The 27,282-nt window shown below is 40.1% G+C and overlaps 1 protein-coding gene across 10 annotated transcripts in view; it reads right to left on the reverse strand.

Moving 5' to 3' along the window:
- LAMA2 (laminin subunit alpha 2) overlaps positions 1 to 27,282 on the reverse strand; it is a 767,184-nt gene that overhangs the window by 485,060 nt on the left and 254,842 nt on the right. For all 10 annotated transcript variants that reach the window (XM_063443147.1, XM_063443149.1, XM_063443146.1 and 7 more), the window contains exons 6-8: positions 14,886 to 14,975; positions 5,454 to 5,571; positions 2,146 to 2,324 (exon numbers count right to left, since the gene is read on the reverse strand). In XM_063443147.1, coding sequence (XP_063299217.1) covers positions 2,146 to 2,324; positions 5,454 to 5,571; positions 14,886 to 14,975 — 387 coding nt within the window. The remainder of the gene's footprint in view (positions 1 to 2,145; positions 2,325 to 5,453; positions 5,572 to 14,885; positions 14,976 to 27,282) is intronic.

Below are 27,282 nucleotides of genomic sequence, written 5' to 3' on the forward strand. Positions count from 1 at the left end.
CAAGAGAACATAGTCTTAAATAAGAGGGGCAAAGGTTTAAACATAAAATATATAACTTTACTGAGAGGGTAGTGGATGCATAGAATAGCCTCCCAGCTGAAGTGGTAGAGGTTAACACAGAGAAGTAGTTAAAGCATGCGTGGGATATGCATACGGCTATCCTAGCTCTAAGAAGGCTAGTGACTAATGACAGTATTTAGAAAATTGGGCAGACTAGATGCCGTCTTATCTGCCGTCACATTCTATGAATTATCATAGGGACTTTTAAAGCACTTCAGAGGTTACACTGGTTCCAACAACATGTAACCTAAATAGGGTAACGTTAGCTATTGTGAGTGATGTTATATACTGTGAACAAATGCTAATTCAGATATTTATATCTCACCCATATCCCTTCCAAACTATGATTGTTATTTACTTTTTTACTCTTTCTTTTCACTTTTTTCTCTTCTAGAATTTTCTCTTTCACATCTATACATTATCTTTCCACAGTACATGCAAGCACAGCAAATTTGTAAGTTGTGTGAGGGGCAAATAATGCCGTATAGGAAGTGTACAATGAGTAGCATAGTAAAGGGGGAAAAAAGTCGGTTGAGGTGTGCCGGAACCGATGTAGCGGTAGGCCTGTAATAAAAGAGGGCCCACCCATGAGGTGTAATGAATAGTATAGATAGAGGAAGTGGAGGGTGGGGACATGCGGCTCGCTAAAAGCATGTACGGGACGGAGGAAGGTGAGTAGGGGGGTTTAAGTAGGGTAACATGCCCCTCCCACAACTGCAGGCCAAGCCTTAGCATTTGTGTGAGGGACAAATAAGGCCGTATAGGAAGTGTACAATGAGTAGCATAGTAAAGGGGGAAAAAAGTCGGTTGAGGTGTGCCGGAATCGACGTAGCGGTAGGCCTGTAATAAAAGAGGGCAAAAATAGATACATGAAGAAACAACCAACAACTGATAAAAAAATGACTTCATTGCATAGCTGAGCACATATAAGTAATAAATGCAATGATTCCATAGTTCTGTTTAGGGACTTAAAACACTAATATGGTGTTTTAGAAAGTGCAACATGACAGCCTAATGCAAAATCTACCACTACGTTCCATAAAGGAGTAAAAACTGCCCTAATTAAAACAAACCGTGACACCTGAAAGACAACGTTTCGTCTTGGCCATAGAGCCCCCGGTCGAAAACGGACCCCAAGCAGACAAAAAAAAACTGCACGAAAACCCTAGCCGGCCATAGGGCTTTTGTGTATAAAACGAAATAGCATGCCGTTCGCGGGAAAAAACAGGCAAACGCCAGACAGCCGCGAGCAACAAGAAACAAGGGAAAACGAATGGAGGTAAGTAACTCACAAATCAGAAGAGGTGACTGGATGGACAGCTGACCGGAGCAGAGCCCAGAAAGGACCACGGACGAAACGAAAACAGCGGGGAAACAGCAGGCCAGGTAAGGAGAACCACGAGGGACCAGGCAAAGGAGGAGAAGGTGACCGGACATGGTGACATGCGGATCGCTAAAAGCACGTACGGGACGGAGGAAGGTGAGTAGGGGGGTTTAAGTAGGGTAACATGCCCCTCCCAAAACTGCAGGCCAAGCCTTAGCATTTGTGAAAGAACTTACAATTTGTAGATTTTCCTGATGCTACTGTGCTACTTTCTGACATATTCAGTGAATTCATTGTACTTAATGAAAACTATAATAAACTTTCAAGTTGTGATTTTTTGGGGGGCAAAATGTACAATGGACAATACTGGAAACATGTAATGGGAGTTGTGGTCTAGTAACATCTGGCAGTTGCAGACACACATCCCAAAAGGTAAAGAGTACTAAAGAAAGACTTATTCTAAAACCCAATGAAACATGTCATTTCAACAACATAAAGTTCTGCCAAGTTATAAAACAAAGATGTTATGTACATAAGTGCAAACTTAAAGCATTTTATTTTCAGTATATCCATTCAAATTTGGTGCCTTTGGATTTGATCGATTTATTAATTTTATCAGAGAAGTTTATTTTGTTACTGTGTTGATGCAGGAACATATGTTAAAAATAATCAGTGTAAAACATACAATTAGGATTAGTAAAATACCATGAAAATATCAACTCTTTTAATGAAAAAATAAAAATGAGAAAACTAGACTGTACCCCTTTTGGTCGATAAAATCCATCAGCACAAGTTTCACAGTTGATTCCAGCAGTGTTCCTTGTGCAGTTAATGCAAACACCTCCTCCAATGTATTTTCCATGAATATTCAAACTTAGACGCTTGTCTGCAATTTCTTGATCATAATAGCATTCCTCAGCCTTCCAGTGGCAATTACATGCTATTAAAAGACAAAATGATATTGGCAAAGAATTATGCAAGATTAATTTAACATTATTATAAAACATTTCAATATTTTGCAGATCTCTTATTTAACCTGCTTACACAAAATCAACAATGTGTGTCAGGCAAAAAAAGTATAAGTTTTTTTTTTTTAAATCATACAACATTCTTTTTACTAAGCGCTACATTTTGTCAGGATGGGAAATATCCAGTGAAAACGACCAAGTGAATCTGCAGCAATCGTTAAGCTGCATTTGGTGTCAGAGATTAAAATCAGTGCTTTTTTAAGAAGTATAGGATTCAAAATATTTATGCAGCACGATATTAAAAAAAACACATGCATCTGGCAGCATGTACATTCGCAAATGATTTTTCACTTGCTTTTTTGCATGTAAATTGATCATATGAAGTATTATTTGCCTGTTGGATGTGAAAACTAGCATTTTAAAATTGTTAAATAGTTAAAAACTTCTGCAATGCAAGTGTTAATTATGTAGCGACAGGCCAGGGCTTTGGTAGCCAGCCACCACATAATAAAATAAATAAAAAGGCCTATGTTGGTCAATACTATAAGGGAGGTTTTAAACAACACCATGCCACCACCTAACGCATATCTCCTAAATGTTTAAAACTAGCAATGGCTCACAACTTGCTAGGAAGGCCCCATGCCCATAAGATGGAGCCTGTAAAATACCTTGAAGGGGGGACATAGTCCTCCCCCCGTGCCTCCCCACCTGACAGGGACGGCCCGACCATTGGTCCCAGTAGACTATGGCTCCAGGCAGCTCTTTGATAGGGGCAGCATTATGCCGTCCCTGTGCCTTTAAGAAATGCGCTGTTCCTTCCATTTGCATATATATATAACAAGTAACGCTATATATATATATATATATATATATATATATATATATATTTATTATATTATATATATATATGGATCTCTGGGCCTCTGCTGCTTTATCCTATGAAGAGGGGGCCCAGAGATCTGATTCTCCATGTCCTACAGAATTCAGTCCTTTCCTCTGCCGAGCCGCGAAAGTGTTCTGCGTTGCACACCATGCATGCTGGAGCGTTGCCATGGCAACTCGCAGCAAAGCTCTCGCGGGAGGAAAGGACCTGGTGGTGAAGATGGAGAATTAGATATCTGACCTCCTCTTCACTAGACACCTTCCTGTGCCACTGGACTACCAGGGAATCTCGTGTCCCCCCCTCCCTGACCACAGATTAGAGGCAGGGAGGGGGGAATACATTTTATTATACATTAAAAACACTGCATCCCTCCCCACAGCCCACAAACACATATACACTACATCCAGGACACACCACTATAAACACACATACAGTACATCCGGTAGACAACACGATAAACACACATACACTACATCCAGTACACACCACTACACAAATACACACACTGCATCCACAACACAAATACACACACTACATCCACTACACAAACACACACTGCATCCAAAACACACACACACTGCATTCACAACACACACACACTGCATTCACAACACACACACTGCACCCACTACACAAATATGCACACTGCTTCCACTACACAAATACACACACTGCATCCACAACACAAATACATCCACTGCATCCACTACACAGCCATACACTGCATCCATTACAAAGTCACACACACTGCATTCACTCCACAAATACACACTGCATCCACTACATAGACACACACACTGCTTCCACTACACAAACACATCATCCACTACACACCCTGCATCCACTACACACACACACACTGCATCCATTACACAAACACACACACTGCATCCACTGCACAGACATACACTGCATCCACAACACAGACATACACTGCGTCCACTACACAAACACACTCTGCATCCACTACACAAACGCAGACACTACTAAAATATGCACACTGCATCCAGTACACAAGCACATACACTGCATCCACTACACAAACGCTGCATTCATTACACACTCTCTATACAATACACAAGCTCAGACACTGCATTCATTACACACTGCATACATTAATGGATGTAAGCGTGTTTTGGAGAGCGTGGTTTTATTTTGGGGGGGGGGGGGGGGCAAGGGCAGCATTCCATCTATGGACCAAGGCAGCACAATGCTACAAGAGGTAATCGAGTAGGGGACTTTGTGGTAGATAATTGGGGGACTGTTCACCCTCTTGACCCCATCTGTGTCCAGGTGGTGGTGGCTAATACATTTTAAAAAAGTGAGAGCACATCCTAATGTCCCCCCTTCTGCCTCCCGTAGACAGTAGGTGCGGGATACTTATTTTATATTGGAATACCTAATGTCCCCACCCCAGTTCCCCCCCCCCCCCATTACCAGTAGGTGGAGGCTATAATAATTATATTCAAGTGGGGGGGAGGGGGGGGGATTGTCCACCACACCCTTTACCGTATGCTGGCAGGTGGGGACTCTAAAATGTAATATTCAAAGAGAGCGTGTACATGCCATAACCCCCCACTCAAAATTTGTGGTGTTGCCACTATGCACCCCCTTTTTAATTAAGTAAGCCTATCTACCCTCTCACCCTAATAATAGAAAGAGGGGCATTCAAACTAATACATGTGAAATCAGATATCTTCTTTTTGCTACATTCCTTGATATCTAAAATTGGGACTTTAATGATATACCTTCTAAATATTCCTGTGAAATCCCTATAAGAAAGCACTGAGTCAATGCTTTCCTATGTGGAGGGCCTAATGCGCTCACGCCACTTGCCGAGCATTAGGTCCCCATGTGATTGGCGCTGGAAGTGGGTGAGTAAATAAAGGGTTTTTAAGCCATTATGCGAGGGCAGGGAGCTGTGAGGAAGTGGGGAACAAAGGGTACTATAGTGTTAGGAATACACCTTTGTATAGCTAACACTATAGAATTCAATTAATATTACATATATTCTATTTGTTCAGACATTGCATACATTAAACATATATTTGTAAGGACAGATTTTGATGGTGGTGAAGCCCATAAACTAGCCTGGGCCTGTGCGGGAAAATAAATTAAAATACTCCAAGCACTAAAAATAATCCCATTAACTAGCACTTAATTAACTTAGAAAATTATAAATAATGATTAAGATTAGGGGGCAGAATATTACACTTACATTCACACTCGTTGTTCGAGAGAGCTGTTCCTGCCATCCAAGGTTTTTGATTGAATCCAGGGCAGCATTGTTCACAACTATCGCCACATGTATTGTGCTCACATTCACAAGATGATCTCTAAAGCATTAATAAATATGAAAATTATTTATTATGTTGATTCAATTAAAAGAAATGCCATTCTATGATAATAAAAATATGCTTTTCATCATAACCATATTTGTGCTATTATTTCAGCAAATTATTTATACAGGATATTCAAAGCAAACGACAAATTGGTAGAATCTCTCTGATCTGGTTCCAAACCATTGTTATTCTGTAGAATAAAAAGAAGGGGTGTATCATTTTTTCTTTACCTTTTTTTTGTTATAAAGATTTAGTCATTAGATGTACATACCAACTAGCTAATAATTAGCAAGAACTGGCGTTCTGTATCATCGTAGTCTCAAGACACCATCTGCTTATTCTGTTAACATGATGATTCAAGCCAAATTTAACATAAAATCATAAAATCATAAACAAAGAAAAAATTACAAATATTTTCTGCTCTGGGTGGATTGAATATATTATTATTTTCCAATTGAAATGTGTGTAGAAAGTAACAGCTACTTCTGCCACGTGTCATGTTAATAGAAAATTGTAGAGTTGCAAGGTTGAATATTATCAGAAAAATAATTATTAATTGCATTGTATTTCGAAACGGTTATGGAAACAACATGTCACGGACAACGAGAAAGCTGTGCAGAAAATACAGACAGCAGACATTATGCTGAAACTTACACATTCTATTAGCTCTCCAATAATAAGTAGAACTTCCAAATGTAAACAGGAGATATATGTTTTATATCCAATGTCTACATCACAGTTAGAACAGTATACAAGATCACTGGAAAAAATTGCCAGATCGTTGCTGTTGGATGCTGATATGTATTTATCAGTTAGACTATCGAAATCAATACATATACTTTTCATTAAAAGTAGTGTCCCCCAGGACAAAATTGAAAACAAGAGAAATCTCAAAGTATACTTTATAAAAAAAATAAATAGAAAATATTGGCTGAGGTGATTTAACCCCTTAAGGACACATGACATGTGTGACATGTCATGATTCCCTTTTATTCCAGAAGTTTGGTCCTTAAGGGGTTAATTCAGTTTATTAGTCACATGGCAACCGATAGATGGCCTTTTCAAATTCAACAACTAAAATATCAAAAGTTGTTTTTGCTATATGCCCACTGGCCCTAGCAGCCATCACGGTGGGGGCATGCCTATTAAACAGTGAGCAGCAGTCAGATGCTCACTGTAAATTAGCAGCAAATCACCAACAACTCTTGTGAAGTGGATAGTAAAGATAACAGACAGGAGGTGATCAGAGTTTAAGATTATATATACTGTACATACGATACAGATGCATCTCTATCGTATGTATATATCATCTTAAGACCTGATCACCTCCTGTCTGTTATCATTGCTTTTCAGTCACTAATATTAATACAGGGGCATCAAGTGGGGGCTTAAAATTAAACATTAGGTGGGGCTAAATTAAATAATGTATTTAATAGAGCCGCAACCCACTACCCACCCCCTATCCCCTACCCATGGCCAGCAGCTAAGGACTCTATTAAATAAAAAAGTTAGGGGGGGGCATTCTAGTGTGCACACAGCCCCCAAATATAAATGGAGAGTATGAGCTGTTAATGAAAAAAAAAACAGAGGAGACACTTTAGTCTATCTATGGGCGATGTATTGCGACTATTTAAACATATAGAAAGGAGTGCACATGACTTTGTCCTCCGCGCAGGCTCTCACTCGTAGGCTTTGGGTTGGGGTGTATTAATGATATAAGGGGAGTGGGCATGCCATTCATACTTTACTTTAGATGTTTGTTTGTCAACCAATCAGACCACTGTGAAAGGCAAGTATCAAGAGAGGTTTGACTTTACTGCTGCTCTGACAAACAAGTCTCAGTTCTCTCAAGACTTGCGTGGGAATATTGTCTGTCAACTTGTCTGTCAGAGTGCCCTTACAAGCAAACCAATCAGAGGGTTTTGAAGGAGTTTTGCAAGCATGAGAAGGCCTTGAAAAGCCCTTTCTCATCTTTAAATATCATTCTGTATAGAGCCTTGCAGGGTAAAAATGTATCACTTTTTTTTTTTTTAATTGTCATGGTTTTTATTTATTTGTTTTTTTTTATGATATTTTTTGTTCACTTTTAATAGTAGCCTCAGTTATTATGGATTTTTATTTGGCTATAGTGGGGCTGAAGAAAAGAATAGAGGGTTGACTAGGGGCCTAGGGAGCCCAAGCTACCCAGCGGGGGAACTTGAGCACACTTTTAGAAGATGCCATTGTCCACCCGCTTATCTCATTAATACCATCCCACTCAAAGCTAATTGTTATGGGTGGCCAAGTAATGTTATATTTCTAATAACCCTCACCCACCACCCATTGGTGCATGCTGGGGGGGGACACTAGGATGTGTTCCCTTTATTCATTAATAGCCCCTACCCTATGCCCATGGGTAGCAGCTGAGTGGGGACACTAGAAAGTCCCCCTGATTATTCATTAAGAGATCTTACCTTCCACCCCTGGGTTGGGGCTGAGGAGATTCTAGAATGTCCCTTCTACTTTTTATTTTATTTAATAGAGCCCCTACCCACTGACTATAGGTAGGGGAAGGGGGTAGAAGGTGACCTGTCCACTGTCCATTTTCTGCTCCAGCCTGATTTCCACAGCTGGAATCACAGAGGGAACTGGTGCCATGTTCTCCCTTGTATTTTATTAGTGACTGGGCAGCAATAACTACCCAGTGGCTAGTTCTTTTTTTAATTACAGTGAGCAGCGACATACTATAATATTGATAATATACACCCCAAACTACTTTTTTATTCATTAAAGGCCAATAAACATACTTTTGATGCACATTTATCAGCCACTTTATTTTTGCCAGCTAGCCTATTTATTGAGCTTGGCTGCTTGAATTTCAGCTGGCATTAAAATCAGCAAAAAAAAAAAAAACTTGAGAATTATCAACTGTTAATGATGATAACATTAAAGAAACACTATAGGCCCCCAGACCACTTCATCTGAATGAAGTGGTCTGGGTGTAGTGCCCCTGTCATTTTATCCACACAATGTAAAACATTGTTGCTGTTTAGTAGATATGGCAATATTTGCAAAGCATAATGAAACACATCTCTAGTGGCTGTTTTTCTGACAACCACTAGAGATGCTTTCACTGTGAAAATTGAGTGAGGCTCATTTGTCTCAGGTAACCTTCCCAAATGCTTCCCATACAGAGCATTTGACTGGGTGAGCATTGAGCTGGCCGCACATGCAGCAAGAAGGCGAAGCGTCAACGTGAAGTCACAGGAAACGGAATAGGTGGCTTAATCTAAGTGGTGAGAAAAACAATATGGCATTAGATATACTGGTTTGTATTCCTAACACTATAATGTCCATTTAAATTATGTTCAAACTATGTTTGCTACTAGTTGAGAAATAAGTTTTAATACTCTAAAATAACATACCGTATATACTCGAGTATAAGCCGAGTATACTCGGCTTATACTCGAGTCAATAGTCTGTATTATGGCAATTTGCATTGCCATAATACAGACTGGGGGCTGTGGGGGCTGGCAGAGAGCTGTAACTTACCTGTCCTGCAGCTCCTGTCAGCTCTCTCCTCCTCCGCGCCGTCATTAAAATAATAAAATAACAATAATCAAAATGCCCACCCCCAACACATACACAAACACACACTGCACTCATACAAACACTGCACTCATACACACACTGCACTCATACACACACACTGCATTCATACACACACTGCACTCATACACCCACTGCATTCATACACACTGCACTCATACACACACTGCACACACACACTGCATTCATACACACACTGCACTCATACACACACACTGCATTCATACACACACTGCACTCACACACACACACACTGCATTCATACACACACTGCACTCATACACACACTGCACTCATACACACACTGCATTCATACACACACTGCACTCATACACACACGCACTGCACTCATACACACACGCACTGCACTCATACACACACGCACTGCACTCATACGCACGCACTGCACTCACACACGCACTGCACTCATACGCACACACACTGCATTCACACACACACTGCACTCATACGCACACACTGCACTCATACGCACACACTGCACTCATACGCACACACTGCATTCATTATATACACACACTGTAAATAAATATTCTATTAATATACGGTAATTTTTTTATGATCTAATTTTATTTAGAAATTTACCAGTAGCTGCTGCATTTCCCACCCTAGTCTTATACTCGAGTCAATAAGTTTTCCCAGTTTTGGGGGGTAAAATTAGGGGCCTCGGCTTATATTCGGGTCGGCTTATACTCGAGTATATACGGTAAATGCAATGTATATTTTTTGAAAATGTAAAGCCTTGGGTGTGTTGAGATAACTGGCACTGGATTCATTTATGTTTTTATTGCCATTATATATCTTTGAATTCCACATAGCTGTTTTTTTTTTTATTTGTTTTAACTTCAAATATTATAAGTTTTGATTCATCTGTTAGTTGTGTGAACCATCAATAACATTTGATATGCTGTATGGGAACTCATTCTCCTGTGGGATTCTTTATGGCATGCTATGACAGGTGCCATGGTAGTGAATGCCCAGGAATATTGCAGAAGCTCACATCTTTTCATACCAATTCTGAAGGGAGATGATCAAACAAGTTTTTTTTTTTTTTTTTTTTTGGTAGTGAACAGGTTAGGAAAACTCTTTTAAAGTAAAATGCATGTATTATTTTTTAGTTGTAGATTTTCTAAACATCTCTAAACATCTACAATGCATATGGAGAGTGCATATAACTGTATTATCAGTGTATTGTGTTACAAAAAATATTTTAAACCACTCTTTTGAAAGACAACAATTTGCCCTAGTTCACTGCTTAACTAGCATTTAAAAGAACACTACAGTGTTAGAAATACAAACATGTATTTCAAACACTACGATGCTGCAGTAGATATATAAGTAAACGGCCCCCCTCTCTGTGAAATTTAAAAAGGTAGATAACTTACCTTTTCGCCATCGCTGCACAGGTCTTGCAGCAGCTGGCCTCGCCTCCATGGCAGAGATCATCAATCTTGATGATCTCAGCCTATCCAATTATTTTCCATAGGAAAGCATTGGGAGGCTATTGTGCATACTTGACAAACTGAAATGCTTCTCCAATCAGCCTCTCCTCATAGAGATGCACTGAATCCATGCATCTCTGTGGGGAGCGTTCAGCGTCCAGTACATGCTATAGACACCAGAGCCACTACATTAAGCTAAATGGTGACTAAAGTGTCCCTTTAAATCTTGAATGTCCAGCTTCAATTAAGATGTGCGCTATTTGTCACATGATTTATAGCTCTCTACTGCCACCTGCAGTCTCTAATTTTTGCTTAAACTGATTTCAAATCAAGATGGTTTGTCATATTAAAATGTCTTAATTATTATTAAGTACTGAGAGAAACATCACAACTTTTACACCCTAATGTGCAATTCTTCTCAACTTTTTCATGTGAATCCTAATAATTGATATTTTAAATAAACAAGGTGCCACTGGATTTAATAAGTTCCCATTCTAGTAAGAGAAGAAACTATATTATTCAGTGGGGTTTCAAACAAGCCTTTTCCAATTTACAAATATTTCTTTTCAAAGAGACAATAGAAAAGCGTCTTAATCCCAATGCCAAAAATGCTCACTTGATCATTTTTTCCAATTAACTTCAAGTTACATTTAGATGCAAATGTGTATATGACTCAATCACAAACACGACTGTTGGGCGATTCTGATTTACAATTAGTGATGTCCCGAAACGGTTCGCCAGCCAATAGTTCCTGGTGAACATAGCATGTTCGCGTTCGCCACGGATGGCAAACATATGCGATGTTCTGTCCGCCACCTATTCGTTATCATTGAGTAAACTTTGACCCTGTACCTCACAGTCAGCAGACAAACTCCTGCCAATCAGCAGCAGACCCTCCCTCCCAGACCCTCCCAACTCCTAGACAGCATACAATTTAGATTAATTCTGAAGCTGCATTCTTTTTTTTTGTATTATTATTTTTTTTTGTGTGTGTTTGTGTTTATTATACATTATCCCTCCCATAGCCAGTAACCTGTGTTTATTATACATTATCCCTCCCATAGCCAGTAACCTGTGTTTATTATACATTATCCCCCCATAGCCAGTAACCTGTGTTTATTATACATTATCCTCCCCATAGCCAATAACCTGTGTTTATTATACATTATCCCCCCATAGCCAGTAACCTGTGTTTATTATACATTATCCTCCCATAGCCAGTAACCTGTGTTTATTATACATTATCCCTCCATAGCCAGTAACCTGTGTTTATTATACATTATCCTCCCATAGCCAGTAACCTGTGTTTATTATACATTATCCCTCCCATAGCCAGTAACCTGTGTTTATTATACATTATCCACCATAGCCAGTAACCTGTATTTATTATACATTATCCCACCCATAGCCAGTAACCTGTGTTTATTATACTTTATCCCTCCCATAGCCAGTAACCTGTATTTATTATAGTGCATTATCCCCCCCATAGCCAGTAACCTGTGTTTATTATACATTATCCTCCCATAGCCAGTAACTTGTATTTATTATACATTATCCCCCCATAGCCAGTAACCTGTGTTTATTATACATTATCCCCCATAGTCATTTATCGTTGGACCTAGGCAGCATGATGTCTTAGGCCGGCCCAGAGAGTGAGTGAGTGAGTGAATAATATAATATATATGTTCAGAAACATATTAGTAATATATGTAAATCGGGTTCATGCAAAGAGGATGAAAAGGTATTAAAGAAAAACACACTTATTGCATCAAATTTACAAAGCCAAACTTTTAAAAGCTTTCCTCATTTCTTTCTCGGGATGAGGAATATATCGGTTGTAGACTGAGGATTTCCATCTGCCCAATCTTTTAATAATATGCACTGGAGTGTCAGTGTTGAAGGAGACCGAAGCTGCCCCTATTCTAAATGAAAGACCTGAGACATGGATACAACCCAATCTTAGGAGTAGTGTTCTGATGTAGAAGATGAATTTAGCCGTAGTCAGAGGGATTCAGTGAGAGTAGTGGTGAAATGTTTGTGGCATGACTGAGTGTGGGCAAGTAAGAGTCATGTATTTTAACTGGGCACTAGTTCTTGGTGGGATAAAGTGGTATAGCGGATGGATGAGTAGTTTGGTTTGTTTTCGAGGTTTGTAGAGAAAGTATATAGTTATCATGATTTTTAGCGATATCCAATATTTTTAAGGTGGTCTCAAACAAACATAAAATGCTCTATAAAATTTGTGGGAATATCGAATAGTCGTGTACAGTAAATCAGAGAGGGCTCAGAATATCGAACCATCGATCGGTAACCTGGATGAACTAGGGGGTCTATCTGTTTTATTAAATATGCGGTAATATGCTTTTAATGGGATAGGACGTTAGGAAAGGTGTGTGATTGGGATAAGTGGTTGTGGCTGTATTTACGTTATCCTGGGACCGACCTGTCTCCTAAGCTTGAGCCGCGCGTGGCTGGATCACTCCTGCCTCCACACGAGCCGCATGCGGCTTGTTCTCCTCTTCTGACTTAGCCACGTGCACTGACCGCAGTGATCGGTCACGTGGCCTGCCTGGCACTAGGAGCACGGCTCGAGTCACGAGCTCGCTCTTAAAGGGGCAGTGGGAGCCAAAAGTTGATTCAGGCTCCCATTGGCCCACGTCATTCCAGCACCCCCACACACTAACGTTTTGGCGGCGTAGGCATAACGTGGGCTAATCAAATGTTAAAGGATATTTAAACTTCACTAGCCCTATCCACTTTGTCCTCTCGTGGTTTATGTGTCAGTACCCTTTAGTGCGTTCCTTGATCTATTTTGTTTATTTTGGTATTGACCATGGCTTTGTTCTTGACTCTGAATTTATCTTTAACCCTTTCCTGTCTTGTTTGCCCGTGTGACTGATTACCATCTACCTGACCGCTATTAAGCATGTCGGGTCGGTCAGGTAGGAGCAACATTGCTGGGTCATCCCCTTCTGGGGTGATATTCGCTTGTTGATAGCTGCTTAAAGTGAGATATTGAGGGAGCTCACACGAAGTGCGTATTTCCTCCATGACAGCTAGGCCCCGCCCCCCGGAAGCTGCATTCTTAGTGAGAGGAGGGTCAGTGTAGCTGCTGCTGATTTAATAGGGAAAGCGATAGCTAGGCTAGTGTATTCAGTGTCCACTACAGTCCTGAAGGACTCATCTTATCTCTGCTGTAAGGACAGCACCCCGAAAAGTCCTTTTTAGGGCTAGAACATCAGTCTGCTTTTTTTTTTTCCTGTGTAATCTAATTGCAGTTGCCTGCCTGCCAGGGTGTGTGTCAGGCTCACAGTGTATACTGTGCCCACTTGCCCAGTGCCACCACTCATATCTGGTGTCACAATAGCTTGCATTTAAAAAAAAAAAAAACTTTTTTGACTGTAATATAATAGCAGTCAGTTTCCTTCACACGTGTGCGTTTCAGGGCCTGCCAGGGCACAGTGTCACACCAGTGCAACTCTTATCTGGTGTAACAGTAGTGTACATTTAAAAAAAAAAATACAGTGGGCTTGTTGTCACCTTTCGGGGACCCTTGGTGTTGTACGTGGCTGGGTGGAGGAAGAGACCTTCAATGACATCAGTGAGGACAAGGAACGGGACATGACTAGCTTGGTATCCAACCTTGTGCAAATGGGGAGTTTGCGGTTGTGCAAATGGACTGTTTGCGGTTGTTTGTGGTGCGTTAAACGGGGAGTTTGGTCTGTCACTGTGAAGCGGGCATAACCCTTACACTACCTGATGATACAACATCATACCTGATGTTTTAAAGCATGTTATTCCAAACAATTTAGGAATGTTAGGTGATGTATGCCCTTTATGGATTAAAACCAGACTCTGCATCAACTATGCAATTTTCCATGGGAGTTTTGCCATGGATCCCCCTCCGGCATGCCACAGTCCAGGTGTTAGTCCCCTTGAAACAACTTTTCCATCACTATTGTGGCCAGAAATTCGCCTGGTACGCCCTTTCGCGAACATTTGCGGAAGTTCGCGTTCGCCGTTCGCAAACTCAAAATGTTATGTTCGCGACATCACTATTTACAATCTATATGTAGAACCCCAGCTGCAATTTACCCAGATCTTATTAACATTAATGATTGCTTGTCTACTTAAACTGTACAGACTAACACATTGTACATTGACATTGTAGAGAGAAATGTTCTCAAGTATCATATTTTAAAGCAATTATATAACCAAGGAATAGGCCCTAACCATACCATAGTAGTTTTTTATACTTACATTTGTTGCTGGGTTCAGAGGGCAGATTCTGGCATGCCCGTAGCAGACACATCTACCTCCCACAGAAATATCTTTTATTGAATAGAAATACTGGAAAAGAAAAAAAGAAGAATGTAAGATAAATGTGCGTTAACGGTAGCATATTGGTATACGAAGATTGAATACTATATATGAATATATCATGTTGGTATTCTTCCTCTTTATTTTTTTTTATTTAAATTTGTTATTGTTTTTGCATGTTTATCAGACAAAAGTAATGCATACAATGGTTTGAATGAATAACGTAATGGTACAGATACAGGCAGTAATCATAAAGGTACAGTAGATACATTGATATCTTATTATACAAGGGAAGAGCAAGTTACAGTGTCCAACATGTTTCTTGGTGATATCAAATTAGCCTTAATAACAGGAGACAAGACTATGGTATAAGAAGATTAAACACTAATATATTATACGATAAATGTACCGAATTGACCTGGTGGACTATGATTACTGAAATCTCGCGGTTACCCCTCATGATCTTTCATAAGTAAGGTATGGTCAATATGACTTTGAGTCAGGAAGAGAATACTACACAAGTCTTTATAGGTACATAAGAGTCGTTGTTGCCTGGGTGTGTGTCTCTTGTCATCAGGTTCTTCTACGTCTTCCTCTTTATTAAGTTATTTATGGTGTACTATTTTACAGATTTTCTATTTACAGTTTGATGGCACAGTCTTATACCTGATGTAAGACCTCTAACAATCACAATTATCATTCATTTTGTTTAGAGTGAAAAATAAATGCACCAATGTGGGAGGGGACAGTGGTTAGTGCTCCAATTGCACTTTCTCAGAGCTGGGTGTTTTGATTCGTGACAGTGTCAGCTCAGCATTTCATCCTTCAGAACTTGATAATATTACCAGTGCGTTGGGTAATAACATCTAGATGCTGAGAGACATTTGAAGAAAAAAAAATGAGCTCACTGTGTATACTTCCTTGATAAAAGCAATATCGATTCCAATATAATCAATATGTGTTTCTTAAAAAAATATGTATTAACAATTTTCTAGTCGCTAGGGCCCTTTACTTAAGGGAATGCACAGATATTTCCTCAAAGCAAAATAAGCTTGGAAAAACACCATAGTGTAATTCAATACTAAGTAAGTGATCATTTAAAAGCACGTTATTAGGGGGCGTGGCCTGGCTACTCACGGAACTGGACGCGTGAGAGATCAGCTCCGTCGGGGGTAACCACAATACAGCGATTATAATAGCATACCCGAAGAAAAAACCCACTCCTACCAGCACTGGTGAGCTCTACACCGACCATGTCACACCGATCAGCAAAAAAAACGAAACTTCGACCAGCAGAATTGAGAATCGCGGCGCTCACACCACCGCGAGGTAAGCCTCAAAATGGCGCCGAAGGCCCCAACTCCCCTACAGCTTACTCTGAACGGAGTGACAGCACCTCAATTTCACTAGATCCCACGGTGCCGGCATCAGAAACAGCCATGCACCGAATGATGCAAGAACTACAAAATAATCTGCAGGCTGAATTTTCTAAATTGGCCAGAGATGTCCGCGCGGACATAAAAGCGATATGTGAACGCACTTCCCAATTGGAAGAAAAGACGGAAGAAATAATCGCTGCACACAACAACCTAGCCTCAGGCTATGAAGCATTTGACACGAGACTGAATGCACTCGAGGCGAAAGTAGCGGATCATGAAGACCGCGACAGACGGAACAATGTCCGCCTGCGCGGTATCCCAGAAGAGATTATTCCCACTGAGCTCCAAAACTTCACCACGGAACTTTTCAAAACTTTATGCCCAGACCTCAAGGAAGCAGAACTGCACCTGGACAGGATACACCGACTACCGCGCCCTAAGTTTCTGGCCTCCACCGCTCCACGAGACGTGCTAACGCGGGTACACTATTTTGTGGCCAAAGAAAAAATTATGAGGGCAGCGAGGAATCCGGGCACATTACCAGACAAATTTGCGGGTATTCAACTGTTTACTGACCTATCAGCGGCTACATTAGCGAAACGCAAGGCATTTACGCCCTTCACAGCAGCTCTGCGGAATGCAGGAATCCAATATAAATGGGGGTACCCCACCCGCCTAATAATAAGAAAGAATGGGGTGGAACATCAAGTCCGCACAGTACAAGAAGGCATCCATCTTCTCGAAGAATGGAATCTCCCTATACCTGCGCATGAACGGGACGCCGAGGATGGGACTCATCGCAGACCACCAAAGATGGTATCCAAAGACTGGTTCACAATATCCAATCACAAGTGAAGGACATTTCTCATATTCTCCGGTACAGCTAACCTGTATTTTCGCAAACATCACTTGAAGATACGTGAGCATGTACAACTGCTTAATCGTAGTATTTACACTTAGAGATTGTATTGATCTATTGTATAGCTTTTGTTGACATATGCTTTTAGTTTTTCCTATGTCTGTTAACAATATTTGAAGGGTTGTGATAAGTAACTTAAATCCGAGAATATAGCGAGCTCGAGAAAGTAGGGTATAACATGTATAACGTATACCCTCCCCCCACTTGGCTCCACAGAGCCGCATACCTCTACAAGATGGCAGTCGCTTCAGATCTGCCAACCATGTTGTATATAGTTGCTTTCGAGCATTGGTTTCACCTATACCCTTCCCCCCCTCCCTGAATCCCCCGAGGTATCCAGATATGACTTTAAGCTTCCAAGTCAAAAGGCACACAATGAAAATAGGGTATGTTGTTCAACCACATCGACCACACTTGATGTGCACACACTATAATTGTACCCACAGAAATAACCCATGGTGTAAAACCCATATTACAGCCAATTTTGGACTTTTTTGTACAAGGCCCGACATACCAGACAACATATATGCAGAGGCAACACATTGTCACATTATCACCCATGACTGGTGTCTACTCAATAATCTTCGACGGCACATTCTAGTACCTTCAGCGGCTTCTAACGCCCACAGATGACGACCCTAAATATATTTTCGCTAAATGCTAAGGGTCTTAACACCCCGCATAAAAGGAGACTGGCCCTGGCTGAAGCTACTAAATTTAAAGCCCAAATTGCGTTTTTTCAAGAAACCCACTTCCTTAAAACCAAAATGCCCAAATTCACCTCCGCACAATTCCCCCTAGGGTTCCATTCTGGGTACACGAAGAAAAAGAGAGGCGTCTCTATTCTGATACACAAGGATGTTACCTTTAAGCTCCAAAAAACAATTAAAGACAAAGAAGGCAGGTTCCTTTTACTATGTTGCTCTATAAATGAAGACCCATACACACTACTGAATATATATGGCCCGCATAACAATCAAAAAGACTTTCTGTCCAAAATCATATCCCTAGCTCGTAGATTCACCTGTACGAATCTAATCATAGGTGGTGACACTAATTTTATTCTCGACAGCAATGCCGACACAACCTCAGCACACAGTGTAAATCGAACGACCTCACGAAAACGTACTCTCCTTACACAGCAAATACGCCAGACGATCAATGATGCAGGCCTTATAGATATATGGAGGATACTACATCCCTCTGAAAAGGATTTTACCTTTCATTCGCAAGTATACAATTCATACTCCAGAATAGATAGGTTTTTGATACCCACTGCTCTGACCCGAAAAATCATCAATTCACAGATAGGGATAATGACATGGTCAGACCATGCACCTGTGTTACTCACAATACAGGAACACTTCCCACATAAGGGTCAAGGCACATGGAGACTCAACGAAACGTTATTACACGACCCACACATAGTCGAAAGCATTGAAGACGATATCCACACCTTCTTTGATATAAATGATGCAAATGAGACATCCATAGCCACGAACTGGCAGGCCCACAAGGCCGTAATCAGGGGTAATTTAATCAAACATGCCAGCTATAGGAATAAGCAGAGAACTGCTAAATATACAAACCTCATACAACGAATAACGGAGTTAACTCACACGAACAAGTCGAACCCTTCCCAAGACCACTATGAAACTCTTAAATCTCTTCAAACACAATTAAGCGATATAGAGACAGAAAAAACTAATTATATCTTACACAAATTCCGACATAAATTTTTTGCGCATGGTAATAGATCAGGCGCTACACTAGCGGCGAAACTTAAAGAGCGTTCACCGAATGCCAAAATAGCCTTTCTCCTAACAGAGGACAAACAAAAAATACTACACCCGCAAAACATTGTGGATGAATTCGCTAAATATTATAGTACGTTGTACAACCTCAAAGACTCGGAGGGTACACATGTCCCCACCCCCGCCCAAGTCCAAGAGTTTTTATCCAAAATGACCTTACCTACTCTCACAGACGAGGAAATAGCACTGATCACGAGCGAATTCACAGAATCAGAAGTAGCGGCAGTGATAAAAAATCTGCCCACACATAAATCCCCAGGCCCAGACGGGTTTACAAACCTGTACTATCAAACGTTTACGAAAGCATTACTCCCACATATGACCCGGCTTATAAATCACTGTTACACTAACGGTTGTATGCCTAAAGAGATGCTTCAAGCGCATATCTCCACATTGCCGAAGCCAGGCAAACCTGCAGTCATATGCCCAAATTTTCGACCTATATCCCTTTTGAACTGTGACACTAAGATATACGCAAAACTTATAGCGGAGAGACTGAAAGGGATCTTAACACGCATTGTACATAATGACCAATCAGGCTTTATTAAATCGAGGCAAGGATCAGATAACACTAGAAAAATTCTAAATATATTAGCCCATATGGACACAAACAGATTGGAGGGTCTTCTCTTAGCGCTGGACGCGGAGAAGGCCTTCGATAGACTGAACTGGTACTACATGGAACAAGTGATGCTTAAATATGGTTTTCCATCCTCTTTTATAAAGGGGATCATGGCATTGTATCAACAGCCTTCAGCCAAAGTCACAAATGCAGGCTTTGTCTCGAGCCCCTTCGCCATCTCAAATGGGACGAGACAGGGATGCCCATTGTCTCCATTGCTATTTGTGCTCTCCCTCGAGCCCTTAGCACACCTGATAAGGAACCATGCCCACATTAGAGGGATACGGGTGGGAACAGACGAATTCAAACTGGCTATGTTCGCTGATGATATTTTCATAACTCTGGCGGACCCCGTTGAATCTTTGTCCTATCTCATAACTACCCTCGAAGAATATAGCAGAGTCTCGTACTATAAACTGAACCAATTAAAGACCCAAGCTCTACCAATTCGGCTACAACACGAGTTAGTACAATCGCTAAAACAACAACACAAATTTGACTGGAGAACCACACATGTTATGTACTTAGGGGTAAAAATTGCACCCACACTTAGAGGAATCAATACCCTCAATTTATCCCAACTCCCGAACCTCTGCCTACACACATTGCGCAAATGGAAAGATGTGAGGTTGTCTTGGCTTGGGAAAAATAATGCTGTAAAAATGGTGGTCCTTCCCAAACTTCTGTATGTATTTAGGATGCTGCATCTCCCTTTAGCACCATCACTGAGCAAACAACTTCAACGCCTTATAAACACCTACATATGGAATAACAAGAAACCACGCCTTCCAAGTGTGCTTTTACAAAGGCAGGCAAACAAAGGGGGATTAGGCCTCCCTAACATTGCACTTTATCACAAAGCTGCGATACTTGAAGCAGCAATAAAACTGCACGCCCCGTCACAGCTATTTCAATGGGTAGATATGGAAAACAGCTACTCCCCAAACTCCTCAGTAGCAGACATGCTATGGACGCCCAAACACCTCAGGGATAAAAATACCTCGGTGCTTCCTACATCCAAACTCACGATCCAGATGTGGGATTACCTCCACAAAAAACGTACGAACACTACACAATTCTCCCCGTGGGCCCCGATAACAGCTCTTCAGTCCATATCACCATGGTTGTTTTTCCACAAATGGAAAGAAAAGGGCATCTCACATATAAATGATGTGTACCGACATGGGACCATAGTGCCGTTCCCTGATCTCCAACTTAAGTATGCTCTACCGTCAAGCTATATATTCCCGTACCTCCAAATTAAAAGCATAATTATAGACAGGGTACATAAACCAAGCCAAGGAGATAACACTCCGAACACGGAGCTTATAGCCATGTACAATAGGTGCCACAAAGCACCACTTAGGCCAAAAGCTTTATCCTTAGGGTACGCCGCATTGCAGCAACATCCTCCCCTGACAAGTTTTGCTTTTGCGACCCAATGGCATAAAGAAGGTCACCCACAATTCACTAATGACCAATGGTTGCAATCACTTGGTGCACTCAAAGGTGTAACATCATGCTACACACATGTAGAGGCGCATAAGAAATTAGTGTATCGGTGGTATCTCACCCCACACAAGCTACATAAGATTTATCCGAATAGCCCACTAACTTGCTGGCGATGTACTAATGGGATGGGAAATATGAGTCATATCTGGTGGGAATGTCCCACTATCCTACCATTGTGGGCGGAGGTCCAACATCTGGGTGACTACATGGGACTTTTAAGGGAAACACTTACACCCACCAACACTATATTCCTAATATTTTCCGATCAGATCCCTCCACAGGACAAACACCTGTTAATTATGCTAATCCTGGCTGCAAGGAACCTTATTGCTTGCCACTGGAAGCAACAGATTTGCCCATCACCAAAACAGTTACACCACAAAATACAACAATTTTTGAAACATGAAACCTTAACCTCCTCTACGACCAAACGTAGAGACATAGCACACAATAACTGGCTGAGATGGAACCGTTATATAACCGAAAATCACAGCTCCTAATGATCTGCCGTACAGTCCCAGTTGGTACTACACAGAGAGTAAACCTTACCCATAAACCTGGCGTACAATACATAACTGATGACAAAAGGTTGCTCATCCTTGTCTGTTTCAACCCCGCCGTTAAATACCATTTATAAGGCCATATACACATGGCGTTTCCAGACAGGTGTATTTTCCTGATCGCAATCTTATGTTTTGAATGTCTATTTTCCGTTAAACTGCGTTATCTTTTTATGTAAACACTATGTACCCACATTTAACCTGTAGGTGCGGAGCAACTCGCTAGCATATCATGCTTTTAGCCCTTATATGTTACGCTGAATATTGTATGCTGTTGAGTGTTACAACGAATTTATTCATGGACTCTCTCCATAACTCCTCTCAACCTGCTCACTTGTGGCTAATATCTGTTTTAGCAACTGATATTTTAATCTCTGGCTTTGTCGCAACTAGATCTAAAATGTTTCTGCATCAACAATCATGCAATGTACTATGTCTTTACTATATTACGCTTATATAATTGACTATGTCTGTAGAATACCACGATTGTAACGTATTATCTGTATCTACCATAGCATAAAACTTGGATATGTATGTTTATGGATACCCCCCTCCCCTTTTCCTTTCTGTATCCCCCTCAGTTTCATACTTTGAAAACTCAATAAAATACGAATTTGAAAAAAAAAAAAAAAGCACGTTATTAATTAACTTGATATTGATGTATATAATTAATCCTAAGGAAGCCATTTTATGTTTGAAGACTGAGTTGTCTAGATTTATATACCTAACAACCAACATTTTAAATCTTCTCTACCAAGTTTGTAAAGAAAAAAACAGTTATTTTAAACATAGGTAAAAAATCTATCACCTGAAATTAAACAAAACATTAGTTCAGTGCATTGACTGATGTTTTATTTGAACACGTGATTATTCAATAATCTCTGGACATGATAACTCTATAATCTCTGTTCACCCTTTATAAAAATAGTAAGAAAAAAAAGTTTAATCTTACGAGACGATTATTAAATTTGTTTCTACAAGTGTGTACAAGTGTGCGTGTATCAACATGTATATATGTGTGCCTGTATATATGTGTGTATATGTTATTTGCTTACAACAATGCTTTTTTTTATCTGTAACTTAATTATTTGATGCATCATTGTTTGAAAGTGTTTCTGCCCAAATGTATTTTTTTTTTCATTAACACCTTAGTGACCAGACCGTTTTTCAATCTTCTTACTGTTAAGGACCAAATCTATTTTTAAATTTCTGCTGTGTTTGCGTTTAGCTGTAATTTTCCTCTTACTCATTTACTGTACCCACACATATTATATACCGTTTTTTCTTGCCTTTAAATGGTCTTTCTAAAGATATCATTATTTTCATAATTTTGTATACGGTAATATAATTTACTATAAAAACTTTTTCTAAATTTGACCCCAAATATCTGTTACACATCAACAACTGCCAAAAAACACACATGCTAAAGACTTTCTAAATTTTGTCCTGAGTTTAGAAATACACAATTTTAACACGTTCTTAGCTTTTATAGGGCTATAAGTAGGACATTGCTGTTTCATAATATATATTTTTTAAATATATTAATAGTGACATTGTAACACTGTTATCTGTCATATATCTCTGAATCACACCTCACATGTACCTATTTTTTAAAGTAGACAACCCAGGGTATTCAATATGGGGTATATGCAGTCTTTTTTAGTAGCCAAAGTTAGCATTTATATTTGTTTGTGTGTTAAAAATGCAAAAAACAATTATGAACGCTAACTTTGGCCAGTGTTTGTGACTAAGTGGCTACTAAAAAAGACTGAACATACCCCATTTGCAATACCTAGGGTTGTCTTCGTTTCCAAATGGTATGCCACCATGGGGGTAATTCTCCTTCCTGGGCTACCATAGGCTCTCAAAGGCAACATAACCAATCTGTCAAATTTCAATGTAAAAAAATGGAAATCAAGCCTTATATTTAACCCTGTAACTTTCAAAAACACTATAAAACTTGTACATGCGGGGTACTGTTATACTCGGAAGACTTTGCTGAACACAAATATTAGTGTTTTAAAACAGTAAAACCTATCTCTTTCAAAGCGATCACATTGTCCTCGGGGGCCTAATTTGCCGAGGGGGGGGCTGTATGGGCTGTTAGACAGTCCCTCCAGATGGAGAGGAACACCGATTGCCGTCGGGGGAATGGCGGCAATCGGGTAAGTAAATAAGAATACCTCGGACATACTAGGTACGTCCGAGGTCCTGGGGGGGTTAATACATATATATATATATATATATATATATATATATAGTTTTTATTTTATTTTATTTATTTCACTGAGTGCCTCGACTCCTCGAGGCACTCAGCACACAGGCAAAGCATCGGAAGCCTGCCCGATGACTTCCGATGCTCTGCTACACTGCTGGGCGCCACATGGGGCAGCCCAGAAGTTTTTGCTCCTGGGGAGCGATCACCCGGTGGCCCGGCAGTCAGGAGAGGTATTGCAGGATGCCTCGACATCGAGGCATTACTGCAATACCATTAGAGTGCTGGAAGCAATCACGATCGCTTCCAGCGCTCACATTTGCTGCGGACGTACCAGGTACATCCAAGGTCATCATGACCATTTTTTTGTCGGACGTACCAGGTATGTTTGTGGTCACGAAGGAATGAAATAATTTGATATCTATGCATATTGAAATTAAAAATACTTAACTTTCCAAGACTTTTCTGGTGGTGCTTTTTTTGCCAACTGATTTGTAGTGAAGAGGTTAATAGCATGCACTTGGAAAATGCTTATATAATCTATAAAATAAAGTGATCTTGCCTGTAATTGAATTTCTGCAGTGGCAGAAACAATGGAACAAATAATTCTAGATTCATCCTTGCAAGCAAGGATTTAATTTCTGTCAGTGCTGATTCTTGAGGCTTCCATAGATTTTATAGGGTACACTAACTGTTCTTTGAAATGTAACAGATAGACATCCTGATATGCTGAGTGGATACAAAATCTTAACATGTTTAGACATCACGCCCATGCTAAAATATATGAGAAAATAATTTTAGTCTCTCAGAGTCCAGCTTTGAAACGAAATGTGTTCACATATTAGCAGAAAGTACAACTGTATTACAGATTTGCAGTCAATACTTATTTTTAAAATACAGAAAACATATAGGCATAAATATATCCTGTAGTAAAACATATAGGCATACATATATCTAATAGTGTATGGCTACCAGATGCCGGCCATTATCATCACTACTGGAGCTGTTTTCCTAGAAGGATCACCTGCTACATAAATACTAGACACAACTAGGTTATTTACTAAAGTGTAAATTCAATGTCAATTCAAAGTGATTTTCAAAATTAAAGGGAACCTATAGGTACTCAGCCAACTTCAACTCATTGAAGTGGTCTGGATGCAGTGTACCTGTTCTCCTTAGTCCTGCAATGTAAAACATTGCAGTTTTTAAAGTACTTCCCAGCCGAACGGAACCAGCATTCAGTAGCTGAACCAGTCCATGGACTATGCAAAACTAAGGAGGCAGACACTACAGGCGATACTGGCAGCCCGATGATGATCTGCCGGTACCCGACTTAAGGCTGATCTGATTGCCACCCTCATGGAGGAGGATCAACAGTGCATTGGGACTGCGGTGCCACCACCTGAGGTCAAGAAGGATGCCTTCGATAAGGAGATGGCCCACTGTCTAGCATACTATTGTCTATCTAATCATTAAAGATAAGACATTGGGTGTTCAAATAATTTAAGTAATGAACAGTCCATATCAGTTTATGAAGACAGTATTTTAAAACAGTAATATGTATTAATATGCATAAATGTCATTAGCGACAAGCTTCAATGGTTTACAGTAAATGTGTCTTAAGGAACCAACAATTTTATTTTTTTTAGGATTTTAAGGATTTTTATTGCTTTAAATAGGATTTATATTTTTAAATTTCTCTGTCCGTTCATTTAGAATTCCATAACAGTATGAACAATTTGTCTGATATATACATTTGTCCCAATGCTCCTTTATAACTAGAGAGTAGTCTTAATAATTCATGCTCAATCAGATGATCCACACTGCACTGAGCTATTTCTTTTTCCCTAATTGAAGTATGCCCATCGGTTCGGTATTCCTACAAACAGCGCATTACCGACAGGTATTTCTGTCACAGAGATAGCGATTAACTCCATGGGAGCAAGAGCACAGCAGACATTGTGGTCACATTTCTTTGTGTGGTCAGTCTCTCTTCTTATGAATAAATAAGCTAGGTTGTATCCACCTCTTATGTATATTTTTATAATAATGTTATACACTATACATCCTGTTTGTAGTATATGTCTCTAGCACTTCACAATACCCTATTGATCTAATTCCTCAAGTCATAAAGACAAGGCACCGGCCACTTGAAGAATTAGTGAACATGTTTATATCAGTATATTACGATAGTATTGTATAATAGCATAATGTATTATGTATACAGTATAAATTTCACGAACTACTCATTTTAATGGTTTACAGCAATGTATTTTAGAATCCTAATGACTTTAAGGATATTGTTGTGTTTTACGTATTATTTGTATTTCATTGTCCTTTTGTTTAGTATTATTTTTATGTTGACACAATGTGTAATATATTATTATAAATGCATATTTGAACAATATAGTGATGTTTTTATGTGATGTTAAACTCTATTGTATATAGATTCTTGTCAGCGTTATTCATAGTGAATATGATACCAATGTAAAAATATGGTCTGCTGGGTGTGATATAGAAAAGTGACAGTAATAGAAGCCTAATACAAGAAATCACCGTCAGCCATATAACCTCACAACACCCCTTGAATGCCTACCTCTGATGAAGTGAACAGTTGTTTCACGAAACGCGTAAGGCAGCATCTCACAAGATAGGAACAGCGAAGTGGAACACAAACAGAGTCTGCAGTGAAACTGCAGTGGAACGTACGCAAGCTGCACACACATCCCGAAAGACTTAACCTTCTCCCTAGCCTTGCAGTTGGGAGGAATGAGGGGATTCTAATGTGGACTTAGACCACCTTCCTTGCGGGGAACTGCCTCTGCTCTGTATTTTTTTTTTTAATTTCTTTTTAAATAAAACTTGTATCTTATATGCATTGGTGGGACTCACATGTCTCCAGACAATCAACATCACATAGGGACACGCAGGTCCCTTACATTGCAAACACTTGGACCTTGCATCACATTGTAATCGGATAATACATCCTCATAATAACTCAGTTGGTCTCACTGTTGCCTTACATACATTGCTAATAGAGGTATGATGTAGGATATCCAACTGTCTAACAGTATAAAATAAACACTGTAACAAACTAAACTTAGTGGGAATGAAGCGGGTGCGAATCAGTTCACCCACCTCCTCACCCTTCTGAGGATCCTCAGGTCCCCCCCTGCAGTAACAGCAAGCCGTCCCACCCCCTCTGCCCGGGGTCCCTCTCTGCTCCCAGATATCTGGTCCGGAACTCCTCTGTGACCGCACGTGCCAGCCATGGTGCCCATATGTCCGTGTGTGTCTGTGCTCGGTCTTGGGCTGA

Source organism: Pelobates fuscus, chromosome 2, assembly GCF_036172605.1.
Source record: "Pelobates fuscus isolate aPelFus1 chromosome 2, aPelFus1.pri, whole genome shotgun sequence".
Classification (NCBI taxonomy): Eukaryota; Metazoa; Chordata; class Amphibia; order Anura; family Pelobatidae; genus Pelobates; species Pelobates fuscus.